Genomic DNA, 18,965 nt, shown 5'->3' with positions numbered 1-18,965 from the left:
ATTTACCTTTCGCCGATGATCTTTTTTCTTTTATTCTCTCATGAGCAATTCTAGTTGAAGTAGGGAATCTCAAGGGCCTTCTGTATCATCTCCAATGGAAAAACTTCAGTATGGTACAAGAACAGAACTGAAACACCTTTATCGGCCAACCTCTGTCTTTTTGACTGGCAATTAATGGAGCAATCTCAAACACCTTTGGTGGAATTGAATAACCCCGTGTTCAAATGGATTATATTTAATAAAAATATGGGTTACACTAAAGACTAAAGAGATGACAACATTTTTTTTTTTCTTTTTTGATACTTATCAAAAGAGAAGTTTACAGGAAACTGGTTGGGAGTCTAGCAACAAGCTGGTCTCCAACTCCCTTCTGAATAGCAATACCTATCCTGTGAAAAAGAAAACTACCCACTTTGCCATTCATGGTATGGCTTGACAAACAATTTTTAAGCCTCTTTAGAAGGACTACATCATCATCATTCAGTTCGCCTAAGGTAGTGAAAGCAAAAGTATAAAAACCGTAACCATGAGCCAAACACTTGTCTAAGTAATCCTGCATTTGCGGGTAACTGCGTTGGAGATAGCTTCACCAGGTATAAAAGTACGAACCCCACCACCTGTGAAAGGTGAGACACCCGTCACATCGTAACACACATCTTGACCGTTCTCCCAATTGTGCACAAGAATGTCCGCTGGTCTTAGATCTTTGTCATTATCTGATAAAAATCCCAAAGCAGCTTCTTTCTGGGTAGGAACTCCAGATTTAAAACATATATCTGCAAGCACATCGCGAACTAAATCATGACGTAATTTGATTCCAACGTCTTTAGTACAGTGCAGCGCGTTATCACCAAAAGTATCCATCTTTTTGCCGCAACTGGGACAAGTACTATCTTCATCAATGAGTGGTATACCTAATCTATAGCACAATATGGAAGCAAACTGTCTTGGCCCCACAGACTGGTTGAGCCCACTAATGGGGATAGCCATCAAGTAGTCTTGTGTATGTTTGGATTTGTTACATTGCCATAAAACCGAGTCTATGTCAGTCATCTGGAATTTATTCGGCATCTCCTTCATTACGGCATCAAAGTAGGGTACTGCCAAGGTCTGCATGGGATGGGGGGCGGTGTCATTGATGTTGTAGTTTGAAGGAGATAAGCCACATACCTGTAAGTAATCGTGCAAGGCATGTTGAGAGATGAAGCTTGACTCTGAGACATTTGAGTTATGAAGAATAGTACGTTGCAGCTGTCGTGTTTGAACTTGCGATGCTAAGTAGCAGTAATGGACTGTGTCAGTCATTTATAGATGCCTAGACCACCACATTTAATCGGCAATGATGCAATACGTTGTTGCAAAAGACCGAACCCGACACCATCAGCTGTGATGAGTTGTCTCAGGTATTGTAGGAGATGAACGTCAAAGTGAGTTTTAGCTTGTTGTAGAGCTAATGGATCAGTAGTGCGCATTGTAAAGTATAACCTGGATATCCTTGTACAGTTGCGCAATAGTAGAAGTTCACTTTGAGGATCCTTTAACTTCCTAATGGCCGTCATCAGGTCGATGGTTTTCTTCACCCTAGACATTACCATGTCATTGCAGAATTGCATGTCCAAGCTTACAGGGACCTCTAGGAGTTTGACACCAAGTTAAGGTCTACTGATGTTGCGTGGAAAAATGCCATCAGCAAAACTTCGGGGATCTTGGATGGGCCAAAAGAGCTCAGTTTTGCTGACATTGAGATGTAGCCCTCCAGTTTTACCATCACTTTGTATAATGTGTAAAGCTTTGGATACTTCCAATGTGTCACCAATAATAGTGTCGTCATCTAAATACCATGCGTGAAGATCCAACGTGCACTGAATGGCTATTTTTTTAACTAATGGATGAAATGCCAAAGCAAAAATTAATGGTCTGAGGGGGTCTCTCTGCTGAACACCCTGAGCCGAAGATAGAATGGTGTTGTTATAGTACAGTCTTGCCGGTGAGGCGTAGCAAAACTCCACCCACTTAGAGATAGCAGGACAATGGTTCCTCACCTCTCTAATGATGGTTGTCCTATCAACTAAATTAAAGGCATTGGCAAAATCAATCAACAACATCGAATTACCTTGTAGGTGCCCTTTAGTCTCCAAAAATCTGTTAACGAAGTGTAGAATGCCTTCTCCTCCACAAACCATACCGACGCCAAATTGATAGTCTCCCAAAAATTCTGTCATATCTTTACCCACTGAAGATGCAGCCAGTTTTGACGCTAATCTCCTCCATATGGTACCCACTGCAATGGGGTGAATGCCTCCACCCGATTTTAATAATGGGGTAAGAGGTGCCCTAGCTATAAATTCACCCAAAATTGTCGGGCAATGACCAAGAACCCCGAGTTTGTTTGGATCCCTGGTCAATGAGACTCACTCTATAAAGCATCAATATTCAATATTCAAGACTTCCAGACTTGCATTGTTTAAACATTAGTTGACTCTTTTGATTTGGACCCATTTTTAGCACGGACGGTCAATTAACGACGTGGTGAGTGGGTAATGGTTACCTGGGAATGTACCGTAACATCACTCCCCATGACACTTTTTCTTTTCCGAAGAGAAACATTATAAAACTAAAACCCTCTAAAACCATCTGGAAGACACCACATCTGGATGTCCGTCTTCTTCCTTTATAATACTCTCTTCTTCAGTTTCACTGATCTTTTTGTGATTGGTAGTTTCATCCGGAGTTCAAAAATCAAAGTTTTTACAAGCTATGGAGGATCTGGAATGTTCATCAGGTCTGCTCCATTCTCATTTTAAAACTCTTTATTTTATATTTTACTATTTTCGTCTTTTTTTAAAAAAAATAATTTCCCTAGTTTTTTATGCAGATTCGAGCTCCCTATATTTTAAGTTGTTTAGGGCAGCTAACACTGGCGAACTTGATCTTTTCAAGAGTAAGAAAAGGGGGTTAGTCCACGAGTGAGTTTGGGGGAGTTTAATGTATTTTGAATCTTAGAGATTTTGAGGGAGTGTAAGAGAGTGTGGGGAGTTTGAGAGAGTTTGGTGTTTTAGTGTGGGGAGTTTGAGAGACTCTCCAGAAATCTCTACTTTTTTGAGAGATTTGGAGTGAGGAAAAAATATACTATAAACTCTCTAGAACTCCCTAGAACTCCCCCCAAAACACCAACTCCCTAGCATTCTAATTTTAACGACTAACAGGGAGTTTGAGAGTTTCTTTCAAACTCCCCCACGACTAACAGGGTTTTCTAGGGAGTTTGGGAGACTCTTCTAAATTCTCCCACGACTAACAGAGATTTCGAGAGACTCCTTTGAACTCCCCCACGACTAACAGGAAAAAACCAAACTACACCCAACTCCCCCAACTCCCTCGAGGACTAACACCCTGAGTGTATATCTATTTGTTTATTCATTAATTTGTTATTATTATTATTTTAAAAAAAAAATTGGTTTGGTTATTTTTAGGGTTGGCGTTGAATCTTGCTAAGCTAAAGGGATGGGAGTAAAAGAAGTGATTTCAAGGCTTATATCAGAAGATGGAAGCGGATTTCTTCATTTTGCTGCTCAAAGAGGAAGCTTAAACGTTTGCAAATACTTGCTTGAGACGTTGAAAGTTTGCCAAGGACTATTTTCGAGATCTTTTAACTATTGATTTGGTAAGTGCTTAGTTAACTTCTTACCCGTACCCATAGTATGTCTATAACATTTATGTTTAATCAAAAAACGTTTTGTAGGTAGGATGTTCTATGGAGATGGTCGATAAAGGAATTAAATTGTTCAAGATTGAAGCAACCATGGAGGGAAGGGAATCAGTCTTGCGTTCTTTAATTAAAGTAAGTTCTGATCACATGCGTTTTATGTGTTAGCCTTTATAAAGAATGTCGTCTTCCATAATTCATTGTATTTTTGAGTTACTAATTGGTTACAATTCAGTAGAGATTTTCATTTTCTAATTGTGTTGTTGCAGCCTGCTTAGTAATGGGATTCTTATGACATGGTAGTGATTCGAATGACTAGGGTTTTGTGATTTGATATGTGTAAATGTTGTTTTAGGTATGATTACTTGTAGTGGCTGTTTTTAGGTTTAATCTTTCTGAGATGATGAGGGGTTTTGACTTTAAAATTCAGATTAGCCTTTGTTAAATGAGTGATCCTACCATGGATTCGGATAGACAAATTAGGGGAATAAAATATCTGAACATGGACTATGCTTCTTAAGACTATGGCTCGAGGTGTAAGGATAATCAGAAACACTGCCGTTATGTTTTTCTTAAGACAGCTGACTCATTCAACCAACTTGACCTACCAAGTCTAAATCATTCTCATTTGGCATAATGGGGGCATCCGCTAGAAACAATGTCAACAGTTCAGTAGCCCCATCAAAGCTATACATAAGCAATTAACAGCTACTGATCAATCAGAATGTTTTTCATGGTTTGATTTTTGATAAAAAGTTCAGATAACTTTGATTTTTGTAGAGTCTGTACAAAAATGGTTTGAGTTAACATAGATGGTTGATTCATGTGTTTCTTATTGAATTATCGCTGTCTTTGTTTGTTAGGGACATGCAAAAAGTGGGAACACTATTGTTTTCACAGATTCGCAAACAGAGGCTAATCAATTAGCTTCCGTATTCAAGTGTGAGGCGCTAAAGGTGATAATCGACGAGACACACTTTTACTTTTCCAAGATGGGGAATTTGATTTATTATTTGCCTCGGATGATGTTGCTCTTGGAATTGACTTTCCTAGAGTTGAACTTGTAAGTGTTCATTGTTACCCAGACTTGCGTTGATCTTGCTTTATATTCAGCAACTTTACCGGTTGCTTAGATGCACACTTTGTTTCTTCATTATTTGATAATTTAAAATTCTAGGTTATACGTTTGGAGCCGCCGAGAAATTCGGAGATCTTTGTTGCTAGATCTAGTCTTGCGGGAAATCAAGGGACTGCAATTCTTATCTATTCTAAAAAAGAGACTACGCAAACCCAAGAGATTCAGAGAAAATTGTGGCGCAACAATATCAAGACTGTGCATATGGACTAATCGATAGATTACCCATTTTAATGTTCATTTTTTTTCATCTTCAGCTGTCTAAGGCAGATACATATGATAGTTGGTGAAAGGGGAAATAACAAGATGACACTTGTTCAAAAAGTGATAGGTATTGGAACATGCAAGTTTCGTTAATCGTTATCATTCTCTAAATCTTGTGCGGTGTTCTTAAAATTTGTTAAACACGTCATGAAGTGCTCTGTTATGTTATTTTTGGCAGGTCCAGGGGACGGGCTAGGTGGTAAAGGAGTAGTTCATTTGGACCTGAAGCTTGTTCGTTCTTTTTTGACACCAAAACCTGGCCTGAGAGTTCTTTTTGGATTTGGAGGCTGTTTCCTTGTTTACTTCTCTTTCTGGTTTTTGCGCTGCCATAGTGGGGGAGAGAACTGAGTCAGGAAAAATCAGGATTAACTTGAATCCATTTTGCATAATTTATTATTTACACCTTTAGATACAATGTAAAGAAATATTTGACATTTGCCCTCATGTTGAGGCTAGCAGACCCATTTTTGATGGAAAGGAAAAATATCACAAATCAAGTAATAGTACACTGATGATAGTTTATGCTTCATTCCTCTCTTTCTCTTTGTCGACAACATGTGTTGTTAAAATTTCTGTTAATTTTTTTTTTTGTGTTTAAATTATTATCATGTACTTCTCTATTTGATAAGATCAATGGGGTTGCTAATTTACTTCAAAGGAACTGCTGTCTGACAGTCTTGAGCAAAATATTGCATAGAAGAATCAAAAGATGCAGTATTTTTAGCTTCCACGCTTAGGTTACTAAATAATTCCTTCTGGCGTACTAACAAGCTCATCTTATCTTATATATCTTATACTAATACTCATAATCCCTCCGTCCCAAATTAGATGAGTTAGTTGGTTTTAAGTTTTGTACCAAAATAGATGAGCTATTTCTCTAATCAAGTGGGTATTTCTAAAACTATCATTTTAATTAATTAAAGGGGGTATTTCTAAGGCAGTGACTAAATACAACCCACACTTGTGATAATTACAACCCTTTTTTCTAAAAGTCCAAATATTGTTAACCTAGTTTATATGGGTAATGAAAACTCACCTCCATCGTCTTTCCAATGATGAGATGAATCACTAAATCATTGGAGACTTAGACAATAGATTGGCAATGAGACTTAAAATTTCTGAACCGGTATTTTTATGCAAAAATGCATAACATCAGACAATGAGACAAACAAAATCAGTTCCACATCTCTTCACCACCAAATGATATCAGAAAAATCCTACAGCTGAGCACACAGTTGATACAAGAAAATGATGGACTACTGAGAATTAGAGGAAAAACACACATCAAAATTTAGATAGGATCAGCCATATTTATTACAGTGCATCAAACCATCAGCCCCCATGATCACCTTCTTAATAAAAAAGAAGAGATGAAATCTAGTATGCTATTTGGAAAGTACAGATATCAAAGAGTAACAAATTGGTTTTCACAGCTACAGTGAAAGTAACATACAGATAACAACTAACTAACTCACATTTATGACCAAAAGAGCTTCATAAACGAAGTCAGCTCCCAATATTTTTTGTTGATGTTTTAGAAATAAATTAGTAAAAGAAAAAACAAAGCTAAACAGATTCAGGGACTTTCGGGAACAATAATATAGGCTTTAGAGAGTATTACTGTCAACAATAGCCTCGAGGATCTTTTTCTCCATATCAGCTTCCTCAATCCACACAGAACTCTGCTTGCGCAGTTCTTTCACCTTTTCAAGCTTCTTTTCCTCTCTCGCTCTCTCTTTCAGTCTCCAGCTATCAAGATTTTGAGCTCGCTCTTTCATCTGTAAAAAGATTGTGTCATCCCAGGAATATTCAGGCAGATAAATAACAAAGTTACTCGGAGAGGAAAAATAAAGAAACACACGTAATGTTGAATCCAGTTGCCTTTTTAGGGGAAGGTGGGATTGATTTCATAATACGCCCAGCCAGCAGCAATGACCAAGAAATCCTGCCTTTTGTTAAATTACTAATTTATATAAATACTACTGTACACATATCCATTACCACTTATCTCTCCTTCACCCACTTGGGTGTGTAAGTTCATGTCATTTATTTCTAGCCTAGTATGGGAAAACTAGCTCAAAGACCCAGAGCAATAACATAGAAGAAAATTTTCTGAACTAAAATAAACTAGAACTGTGAAGACAAAGTTCACAATCCCGATGAAGGAGCTCCACCATATAAGATGAAGACTGCACACGTACTTTCTAGAGGATACGAAAGTACAGACGAAGATCACTACTTTTTGAGAAGAAGTGATTCGTTTTGTAGGTATCGTCAAAGACCATGTACCCATGGTTACAAACAAGAGAAACATTCTCCTAGTAATTCTAGAAGTAGTTTCCTGACTAGAATAGAGAAGTAGTGCTACCTATAAATATGGTGCAAGAGAGTACCTGTAGGAGAGCAGAGAAAAATACAATGAAGAAGAAAAAGAAGAAGGGTACAAGTACAACTCCAAAAGCAGAAGTTACCTTGAAGGAAAACGTTGTAAAACTCTTTCTCTGAAGCAATTTTAATTAACATTTCTATTGCAATCTTCTAGTTTTGTCTTTCTACTCCCGTGGCGATTCTCTGACTATCATATTGGGGTCCGAAAATTGATCAGTGGTATCAGAGCCAGGTTGGTAAGTAAGCAATGTTTCCGGAGATGTATGGAAGGGCTTCGATCCAAGGGTAACGAAGTGTTATCATTAGATCCTAGTATTGATAGAAGAAAGAAAGCTATGTTTATTGAGATGAAGAATCAACCCTATGGAACAGAGCAGTCAAAAACCGAAGAAGGCGAGATTGTGAAAACTGTCCATCAAGAGGGGAGAACTAATCAATGACTTTTGGCTACACAACAAACCAAACACTTGGTAAACGCTGGTCGGAAAATTAGCCTATCTGGCATCCGCGGTTCGACCACTGGTCAAAGAACCTAGTGAATTGGTTTGTGCAAACTCTTGCGAGTGCACTAAGATCAAAAAGAACGATCTGCAACAGCTGTTAGAAGACACCCTGCAATAGCTGCAGAAGGTACCACCAAAACAGCGCGTGGAACCAGAAATCAAGCTACTTGACGAGCAAAATAAGGCGCCATCATTACAAGTTGTGCAAGACTTAGCCATAAGTGAAGTACCAAAAGATGGTCTGATTCTTAGCAAGAAGACACAAGAGACTAGAATTGGAGAACGAGTATTGTTTTAAGAATGTCTAAACGGGAAAAGTTTGAAGCATGCAAAGTGGTACTTAAGAGTGCAGCTGCAGGCTAAACTTCCGCGCATCTTAACTCAATGCTTTTGAGGGACCAAAAGCCTCCTAATGGGGGAGGTCTGACCCGGTTTTAGGTATGGCCCATCAAAGACCATGTACCCATGGTTACAAACAAGAGAAACATTTTCCTAGTAATTCTAGAAGTAGTTTCCTGACTAGAATAGAGAAGTAGTGGTACCTATAAATATGGTGCAAGAGAGACCTGTAGGAGAGCAGAGAAAAATACAATGAAGAAGAAAAGAAGAAGAAGGGTACAACAACTCCTAGGGCTGAAATTACCTTGAAGGAAAACGTTGTAAAACTCTTTATCTGAAGCAATAAAATTAACGTTTCTATTGCAATCTTTTAGTTTTGTCTTTCTACTCCCGTAGCGATTCTCTGACTATCATATTGGGGTCCGAAATTGATCAAGAAGACTATGCAAAACCATGAATGTAGCTTCATATGAATCATTCTAATACACTTACCTAGATTTTCAGCTCCGAATATTAATAAGCTACACAACTATCAGCGTATAAGCGTGTAAGAAACTAAGTAATCTGATATAAATTGGGTAATGGGTGCTGTGTAAACAAGTTATCTGATATACAACTATTCAGCGTGTAAGAAACTAAGTAATCTGATATCAATTGGGTAATGGGTGCTGTGTAAACAAGTTATCTGATATACAACTATTCAGCGTATAATACAACTATTCAGCGTATAAGCATGTAATAAACCATGTCGATTTCTAAGTAATCGACCATTACTGTTCTTCATTTCCATGTACAAATGTCAAAAAAATGTGGATGTATAAGTAAGTTTGCAGTTTTGCCGCAACCTCAAAAGCATTTTCTGATTTTTGGCATATTACTTGTTTACACAGCACCCATTACCCAATTCCTATATATGTCATGGCTACACGAAGATAATACACGGATATACCAATTCACATCAAAAGTTTTCAATTCTGTACAAGATTGCTATAAATTTGTGTTTGTTCATCCTGTTGAAACTAGGGTTTCACAGTACAGAAAATAGAGAAGAAGTGTATTGCATAGGATCACTTACTAGGGTTTGACGAAATTCCTCTTCAAAAACCTGTCTCTCAGCAGCTCTAGCTTTAGACATTGCAGCTTTAGCAGCTTTACGTTCTTGTTTAGCAATACGAATTGCTTCTTTTTTAGCTTCATCTTTAAGTTGTTTCTCTTGTCTTTGTAATTCCATTTCATTGAAATAATCCTTTCTTAGTTCTCTAACTTGTTTTGCATAATCTCTTCTTAATAGCCCTAATTTTGCTTGTGCCTCTTTTGGGTCTTTTGGTGCCTTCCAACTTCCTAAGAAATTACACGGTTCTGAATATTCTTGTTCATGTTTATGATGAGAAGAAGAAGAAGGTTTTGTTGTTACTAATGAAGGGGATGATGAGGATGAAGTGGTTTCAAATCGGAGGAAGGTTTTGAGACAATGGGATGGGGATGAGTGGGGAATGGAACGGAAGATCTGACGAGAAGAAGATGCCGCCATTGATGAATGTTTAGAAAGAGTAACTGTGTTTGATCCAAAATGGTGGAAATGGGGCTTCTGTGTTTCTTATGTTCGTAGGGAAATAGAATCGCATGTGAATGGGCTTTTTCAGTCAGGACTCGGGTTAGGTACTACTACAAGCCATGTTTCAGTAAAATTGCGCATGAAACCCAATCCGCAAGATCTATCGATCGGGCACGGGTGAGATTCTCAAATCCGTACTTTTAGCGGTTTGGTTGCGATTGGATTTTGAAATCCGTGAATTTACACGCAGCGTAGGATACAAGAAAATTTTGATATCTTATTGTTGCCGAACTTGTTTCCTTGATCTTTCTTCTTCTCAACCGCAACAAAAATTTTGATATCATATCACGTGTTGTGAAAGTTGGAGTATGAGGGCTAAGGTTACCGACTGGAACTTATTTGTGACAGTTGAGTTAATTTCACTGATGCCCTGATAATTTTAGCACAACTCTTGAATATTTTGATGCCTTCATCATAAAACTCCATTGTTTTTTAGCTTCAATTGCTAGTTGTTCAATATTAACTCAGACAGAAATACTAGACTTAGTTCAATGTTTTCTACCTGTGAGGGAGTTAGAAGTTGTTGTCGAGCTTATTTGTTCGTCTATATATCACTCGACAGTAGCCGCTCAAAAAACTACTCCCTCCGTCCCAAATTAGTTGAGCCATTTGTAGTTTGCACAATTATTAAGGCAAGGAAAGAAGAGGAGTATGTTTAAGTATTTTTTACAAGTATGCCCTTATACATAATAACTTGTAAAACTTCGAAATGATTTATCTCTTAAACTATACCACGATTTTTCGTAAACTTTATATCATTGAAAACCATTTTAAAACACCTACGTAACGAATATAAACATGGCTATCAAATTATATATATATATATATATATATATATATATTTCTTATAGAAACAATAATCAATTAAAAGGGTAGTTTTAGAAGTATATCCTTGATTAGTGAAATAGTTCATCTATTTGTGGGACAAAATCTAAAACCAATTAGCTCAACTAATGTGGGACGAAGGAAATATTAGTTAAGTATCGGATTTGACAAGTTGGTGGAGCAGCTTCATATTGCTGCACGCTTCCCATGAGGTGACTGACTCTGCAAACCACAAACTTAAATACTAATTGAGCGTATTTGATTTGACAAGTTGGTGGAGCACGCACTGGGCAGGTTATAACTAATGGGTATAATGGCCTAGTTATGTGTACTTTGTTAACAAAATAGGCCTAGTTATGTGTAACTACTATGAAAAGGAAACGACACGGTCCAAAAATACTTTTTCTGTTTATTTTATTTTACTTTTATTTTTTCATTCTTTTATGTCTATATTGTAATTAATCCATGCTAAAAAAATTTACAACTCAGAAAGATTATCTTCTGGTAAGAAGTTGGTTGGAAGCCTAGCAACAAGCTGAGTTCCAACACCTTTTTGAATGACTACACCTGGCCTATGAAAAAGGAATTTTCCGACCCGAACATTAGCATCATGACTAGCAATATAACTATGCTTACGCAAGCGCTTCAGAAAGTCTATAGTTTCATCACCAAACTCTCCCAAAGTGGTAAAAGTAAGTGTCCCAAACCCATGACCTTGGGACGTGCACTTCTCTAGATACTTAGCATTCTTGCGAGCGACAACATTTTTAATAGCGAGGCCCGAGGCAAAGGTACGAACTCCACTACCAGTAAAAGGCGAAACACCAGTTACATCCAAGCACACGTCACGTCCACTATCCCAATTATGCACAAGTATGTCAGCCGGTCTCAAAGAAGTGCCATTATTTGCAATAAAACCCAAGTCAACCTCCTTCCTAGCTGGAACACCTGCACGATAACACATGTCTGAAATAGTATCACGCACCAAATCATGTCTAAACTTAAGCCCAACCTCATTCGCGCAATGCAAAGCATGATCACCAAAGACATCCATATCTCTTTTGCAAAAGGAATAAGTACCATCCACCTAGAAAAGAGGGATCCCAAAACGGTATCGGAGAATTACACTGAATTGCCTAGCTCCAATATGTTGATTAAGCCCCAAAATTGGAATCTCCATCAGAAAATCCCAAGCATGTTTTTTTTTTTTGTTACATTGCCAGAGTACAGAATACCGCTCCCTCATAGCATAACTGGTGGGTATGTTTTATTCACAACATCAAAGTAAATTATTGCCAAAAAGTTCATGGAATGGGTGGAAAAATTACTATGGTAAAGAGGAGAAACAACCGCGCACAATGAGTTGAAGGAGTCCAAGGCACACTGAAGAGAATGGCCACTACCACTAATGCCAGCACATCTCAAAATCGTGGACTGCAATTCTAGGGACTGTAAACATGATGCAAAAAAGCAAGAATGTTTGGTATCCTGCATAGTATACACACCCATACCTCCATGTTTGAAGGGCAAGGTAGAAAGCCTTTGCTGAAGGAGTCTGTAACCAGAGCGATCTCCAATAATAATGTGTCTAAGGAATTGAAACAAACGAGCGTCAAACAACTCTTGAGCTTCTTGTATAAATGTGTTATGTACCTACGGGCCTTAAGTTATTGGGCTTTACTCTTCTCCATTTTTATTGTACATTTTCCTATGGTCTTTTTCTTAAATTGTAAGGGGCTTAATTTTCCTTAGAAGGAATAAGTGGATTAGGTTAGAGGATCAACGACTATTGGTCGTAGGATCACCAATAGGGAGTAGAGAAGATAATTATGGTGAATAATTGTTTATGTCTGAACCAGATAATGAAAATATTCATTCGAGGCTCTATCCTTTGAGGAAGAGAAGGTTATTATCTTTGTAGTGTCAACTCTCTAGTCGATCACTACATTTGGTATCAGACTCTTGATCCTGTGTACCTGAATTATGACGGGGGGGGGGGGGGGGGGGGGGGGGGGGGCGATCAACCATCGACAATAAAACAGGTTGTTGTTGTTCAACAACAGCATTCCGTTCGTTTATCAGTTTTGGAAGATAAACTTCAGGGTTTAAACTCTGAAATTGGTTTACTTAAAGACACTATGGGGGTTCAATTTGCAGTTCTTTGTAAGCATTTGAGTATTATTCCCACTACTGAGTCACCAGAGTCGAGCATAACAGAGCCTCAACAACCAATTCTTCGTCTCACCTCAGGTAACCTTCTTCGTCATCCTAAAATCGATTTTCCTCATTTTGATGGTACTAATCCTCGAGGATGGATTAGGAAATGTGAACGATTTTTCAGCTCAATTCTGTGGATAATTTAAAACGTGTTGACCTAGCTTCCGTTCACTTTGATAGCAAAGATGATTCATGGTTCTTAGATTACCAAGAGGGTCACACAATTCTTGATTGGGATAAATTTGTTCATGATGTTTTTATTAGATTTGAAGATGTTGCTTATGATAATTATGTGGGTAGCTTTAATAAATTATCTCAAACTTCCACAGTTGAGGAGTATTTTGAACGTTATGAATCACTCAAAGTTGTTATGAAAGCTAAGCATAAAAACCTCTCTGAGGATTATTATACATTGAGTTTCATCAGTGGTCTTAAGGAGGAGATCTGTAATCCAGTACAAATGTTCAAACCTGCCAGTGACACTGATGCCTTTTACCTTGCTAGAATGCAACAGGCTTCTGTAGAATTTCAGAGAAAACGTTATTGATACCCTAAACCATTTACACCTTCCAATACCTTTTCTTACTCCCCTCTACTTCTAGACCACCTTTGTCACCTTTAACAACCATTCCTGCAGCCTCATTCTCCCCTTTTTGTTTAAATCCTTTGTAACCCCCCCCCCCCCCCCCCCCCCCCCCCCCCCCCCCCCCCCCCCCCCCCACCCCCCCAACAACACCCACTAGAGCTGACTCTCTTATTCCTCCTATAAGAAGATTGACAACTGCTCAGATGAAGGTAAGGAGGGATAAGGGATTATGTTATAATTACGATGAAATGTATAAACAGGGACATATGTGCAAGACTCAGCAATTGTTCATGCTAGTTGCTTCTGCGGAAGAATCTCCCCTATCAGTAGAGGAAACTGAAGAGGATACTGGCTCACCTACTCCTTATGTAGAATCCATCATGGAGATCTCACTTCATCCCCTCACTGGCTTAGTGGCTCAAAACACTATCCGAGTTCCAGGCAGGCTCAATAACAAGGATATCTTGGTGCCGGTGGACATGGGCAGCACACGTAGCTTTGTGTATGCTAGACTAGCTGAGCAACTGCATCTCCACATTAAACCTACGGGTCACATGCTCGTCACTGTGGCTAATGGTGATACTACAATGAGCTCAGGTGTATGTACTTAATTGTCGTGGTCCATGCAGAATTATGATTTTTGTGGTGACATCAAAGTTCTTCCCTTAGGAGGGTGCGATATGGTTCTCAGAGTTGATTGGTTAAAACAACTGGGTGATGTTGTTAGAGAACTGCTCGATCGAACTCGCATGCGTTGCTATCTCAAGCATGTTTGTCAATGTTAGTGATCAAAACTATAAGTCTTGATTTCTAGTCTACTATTAGCTAAGTCTCGGACTAGGATAAAAAGTGTAGTTGAGCTCAAGACTCCATGGCGATCATCATACAAAAACGAAGAACTACTCAAGGAACTAGTGGAACTTCATCGACTAAAAGGTATGTAGAGACTTGAACTTATCTATCACTCAAAAGTCTATCTACTCTATCTCCTATCTTGAGACAAAAGTCGTTTTGCTATATAGACTTTGATTATACACATTTGCTATTTCGAGTCGAGTTTATCTCGCTTATCTATTTCTCGAAATATGTGTTGGTAAGCTTTCGCTTTAGCGAAGTTCATCTTTACTAGTGACGAAAGTCATGTTAAGTTTCAATCACTTGAAAATGGCTTTGACGAAAAATGGTTTGTGAACAACAACTATATAACGTCCTCTAAGAATGTCTCAATGATTGAAATGAGAGTTTAGATTATATAACCATTGTTGGATATAAGCATTGTGTGATAACTCATACATGTATAAGTCCTTATTCCTTGAACCAAAGTATGCATACTTTGTTGATCAGGAAAACCGGAATAGAGTCCGCGAACCCAGTCCGCGGACTGTCGGAGGTTCTCTTCCCGAGAAAATCTGCTGAAGTTTGTGAACTGTTTACAAACTTATTCCGGGTACTTAAGTCTGTGTACCAGTCCGCGAACTTAAGTTGGTTATTTTTTAAAAACAATTATTCGTGAAATTAAACTTATATAAACTAAGGAATGCAAGTTTGCAAACCGTGGCTATAAAGTTCATGAATCGATTCGAGTGAATCAAATCGTTTTTGTTTCAATTGTGTCTATTATAAAGAACTAAGCAATTGAACAACTCTCTAACTAGTTCATTTGAGTCATTTGAACTAGTTATGGTAAAGAAGAATATGGTTGATATGAAAATGCTCATATGCTAACTATTTGGTTACGGTTACACAAACCTAGATAAACGTGCATTTCATTTGTGTGTAACAAGCTAAGTTTCCATCTAACGGTTGAAAGATATTAACTTGAGTCTAATCATGTTTTCATCCAACGGTGTGAAAAAGTGGGGGTACAACAACCACACCCAATATTTCGCTTAGCAATCTGTATGGACAAACTCCAATATACTTTCTAGATAATCAACTAGATAGTCAGACTCAATCTAGATAAAAAGTATATCAAAGAGTTTATATCTCAATCTCTCGATTTGATATATACTCAAACAAATAGAAATCTGTGAGTCTTTATCAAATACTAGAGAGATAACTTGGATGGTACCAAAGACCAATATCCAAGTGCCAATCAATTTAAATCAACAACCAAAAGGTCGGATATCTAACTGATTGAACAATACACAACCTGTGATATTTCAATTATATAACAAAAAATAATGCGAAAAAGAAATAACACTGACACCAGAATTTTGTTAATGAGGAAACCGCAAATGCATAAAAATCCCGGGACCTAGTCCAGATTGAACACACACTGTATTAAGCCGCTACAGACACTGCCTACTCCAAACTAACTTCGGTCTGGACTGTAGTTGAACTCCAATCAATCTCACACTGATCCAAGGTACAGTTATGCTCCTACGTCTCTGATCCTAGCATGATACTTCCACTACACCAAATTCAGGGAATAGCAACCTAGATTAGCAACAGCTCTATCACTGTTGCGAATTCGCAACACAAGAAAATAGTTGCCAAAGTTTAGCAACAACTTAATTCTGTTTCGAAATTAGCAACAACAAATGAGCAGTTGCGATTAGAAACTACTTGGAGTGTAGGCATGCGAGTCACATGCTTAACAGGGAACACTTTTAACCCATTGACTAGTTGACTTCTTGACCGCAGAAGGGCGCGATTTATCCCTCCAAAAATCGGGTACAGGACAGCTGCACCCATTTCTATCCACATATTTTCTTTACTCTCTCCTTTATCTTCTGTTTTTCACTTCACCGTCTCTCTCCATCATCTTCTTCTGGATCTGAAGAAAACTCTGCTGCCATTAATCTCTTCTGCTGTTAAAGTCGACCAAGTATAGCTGCAAGTTAGGTAATTTAATTACTGCGGGGTTTCAATAGTTAGGGTTTATCTTTCAATAGTTAGGGTTTATTATGTTAGATCGACAGTTAGGTTTGGGTATTTTTTTTAATGACTTTCACTTAAATTGCTGCAGGAGGAAGCACAGTTTTGAAGGAACTTGCTAAGCATAATTAACCTAGGTATGGTTTCTCTTTTTATTCTAGTTTTATGTTTTAGGTCAATAACTTGTATCTGAGATTTGGTTGTTAATTTGTTTTGATTTTTTATGAGTTGGGTGTTTCTTATTTTTGATTTTGAATGGCATTTGGGTCAGATTTGATTTTGATTTGGGTGTAACCTAGAATTTAAACCTAAAAACTCAGATTCTATGCATAAAGTTTGATTTGCTTGGTTAGTTCTGTCAAAATTACAAATTGTTAGCAGTTTAATGTGAGTTTTAGTTTTGTGAAAACTTATTAAGTTATAACTTAACTAAAAACCAGATTAAACTGCAGATTTAGTTTGTAACTTGAAAAAATGTTTGTATGGGTAGACTTGAAGTAGATTCAGTAATTTTTCATTTGATGTGATCTAGATGTACTGATAGATATGATTGCTGAGTTTTATAAAGATGTTGGATATAAATATTGTCTAAATTTTAACATAGATGTTATCTTTAGGAATCACAAAATGTCATTGATACCTGATAAGAAGTGGATGAAATGTGACAATAAATCATAGCAGTACATAGAAGGTGTTAGGTTGTTCATACAGTTTGTTAAGAAAAAAGGTGGTGCAAATGCGTTGTTCGCATGCCCTTGTGGTCGTTGTAAGAACATTAAAGGATTGGTGACGCTTACTGAGACTTCACTTCATTTACTGAAGTATGGTATTTATCAGTCGTATACAACATAGCGCTTTCATGGGGAAACCTCAGAAGTAGAAACACATGCACATAGGGAAAACTCTAGTGAGGAAAATATAGGTGACAATGTAGCTGAGAATGTATCAAACGTAGGGGATAATGTAGGAGTTGTTACTAAGGATGTTGATCCTGTTGTAGGTGTAGATGAGAATGTTGGGCTATATAGTAGGTATCATGTTGATGCTGGAACCAGCAGAAGCAAGAAAAAGAAACTTTTATATGAGCGGGCTAGAGCATCGTTATACCCTTCATGTCCTAAAGGTAAGACAACATTATATGCTGTCGTAAAGCTTAATAACATTAAGACTCAGTATGGGTTTTCAGACAATGGTTGCACTGCGCTCTTAGAATTGATTAAAGAGTTGCTTCTTGAAGAAAACACACTGCCTTCTAAGTACGCAGATATAAAAAACCTGATCCAAGAGCTAGGAATGGACTATGATACTTATGATGCATGCATAAATGATTGCATATTATATTGGAAGGATCATGCATTATTAGTGAAGTGTCATGTTTGTCAAGAACCTAGGTATAATAAGGTCTTTAATGATGAGAGGAAACTGACTACGGTTGCTCAGAAGACGTTAAGGCATTTCTGTGATTAAAAGGCTGCAAAGGTTTTATAGCGAACCATGGATAGCAGAGGCAATGACTTGGCATTCTAGAGCCAAGTCAGATATAAACATTATGTGTCATCATGTCGATTCTTCAGCCTGGAGATGTGCAGATAGCTTCTCTCCTGAGTTTGCTAATGAACCGAGGAATGTTACACTTGCCATATCAACTGACGGGTTCAATCCGAATGGATGTTTCAGTGCCGCTCACAGTTGTTGGCCGGTGATTATGCAACCTTTAAATTTTGCTCCTTCCTTGTGTATGAATCGTGAATTTTCATTGCTGGTGTTGTTCATATCAGGACCTAGAGCACCTGGTAAGGACATAGATGTTTATTTACAACCTCTTATAGATGAGTTGAAGAAGTTATGGAATGAAGGTGTATTAACATATGACTCATTCACTAAAACTGAGTTTGTAATGGAAGAAAGATTACTATGCGCTATACATGATTTCCTGCGTTGGGGACTTTGTCTAGATGTGTAACCCATGGCTACTATGCATGTCCTACTTGTGGAAAAGAAACAGATACCGATTATTTGCCATTCAGTAAGAAAATTTGTTATATGGGACACCGTAGATGGCTGCCGTCAAAGCACAAGTATTGAGATGATAAAAAGAAATTTAACAGGGTGGTAGATCATCGTCTAGCACCGTGGACACTAACAGGTCTGCAAATACAAGAGATTGTTTGTAATATCAGCTGTAAGAAGGGTAAGGGGAAACAACCATCTGCAGCATGTTTGAAGCGTAAAAGGAAAGCTGAAGGGGAAAATGAAGACGCTGCTAATGTAGAAGATGAGGTCAGTGACCACTCATTGTTTTCACAGAGGTCTATTCTTCATGATTTTCCGAATTGGGGTTCAAACGCGATCCGACATATTACTGATGTTATGCATACAGAGAAGAACATCACAGAGCATATACTTAACACTTTGATGGGAAATAGCAAGTCTAAAGATGGTCCTACTGCGCGTAAAGATATGGAAGCAATGGGGGTTAAAAAGAAGTTGTGGCTGAAAAAGGATGATGT

The 18,965-nt window shown here is 37.9% G+C and overlaps 1 protein-coding gene and 1 long non-coding RNA gene across 2 annotated transcripts; one reads left to right on the top strand and one right to left on the bottom strand.

Annotated features, from left to right (window-relative positions):
- The first annotated feature begins 3,471 nt into the window (after positions 1–3,471).
- LOC113333222 lies at positions 3,472–5,631 on the top strand. Its single transcript, XR_003351832.1, has 5 exons — positions 3,472–3,661; positions 3,740–3,838; positions 4,567–4,766; positions 4,881–5,169; positions 5,281–5,631. It is a non-coding gene; the product is annotated as an uncharacterized LOC113333222 (long non-coding RNA).
- Positions 5,632–6,368: 737 nt separating this feature from the next.
- Positions 6,369–9,941, bottom strand: LOC113302997 (ribonuclease Y-like). Its single transcript, XM_026551973.1, has 2 exons — positions 9,408–9,941; positions 6,369–6,880 (listed from the first exon to the last, which is right to left on the bottom strand). Exons 1-2 carry the CDS (start codon positions 9,861–9,863, stop codon positions 6,710–6,712), a joined length of 627 nt encoding a protein of 208 aa, XP_026407758.1. The 5' UTR covers positions 9,864–9,941; the 3' UTR covers positions 6,369–6,709.
- Positions 9,942–18,965: the final 9,024 nt, after the last annotated feature.

The sequence above is a fragment of the Papaver somniferum genome, chromosome 1 (assembly GCF_003573695.1).
Source record: "Papaver somniferum cultivar HN1 chromosome 1, ASM357369v1, whole genome shotgun sequence".
Taxonomy (NCBI): Eukaryota; Viridiplantae; Streptophyta; class Magnoliopsida; order Ranunculales; family Papaveraceae; genus Papaver; species Papaver somniferum.
Note: the sequence above shows the minus strand (reverse complement) of the source record. Positions and strands in the feature narration are given on the sequence as shown.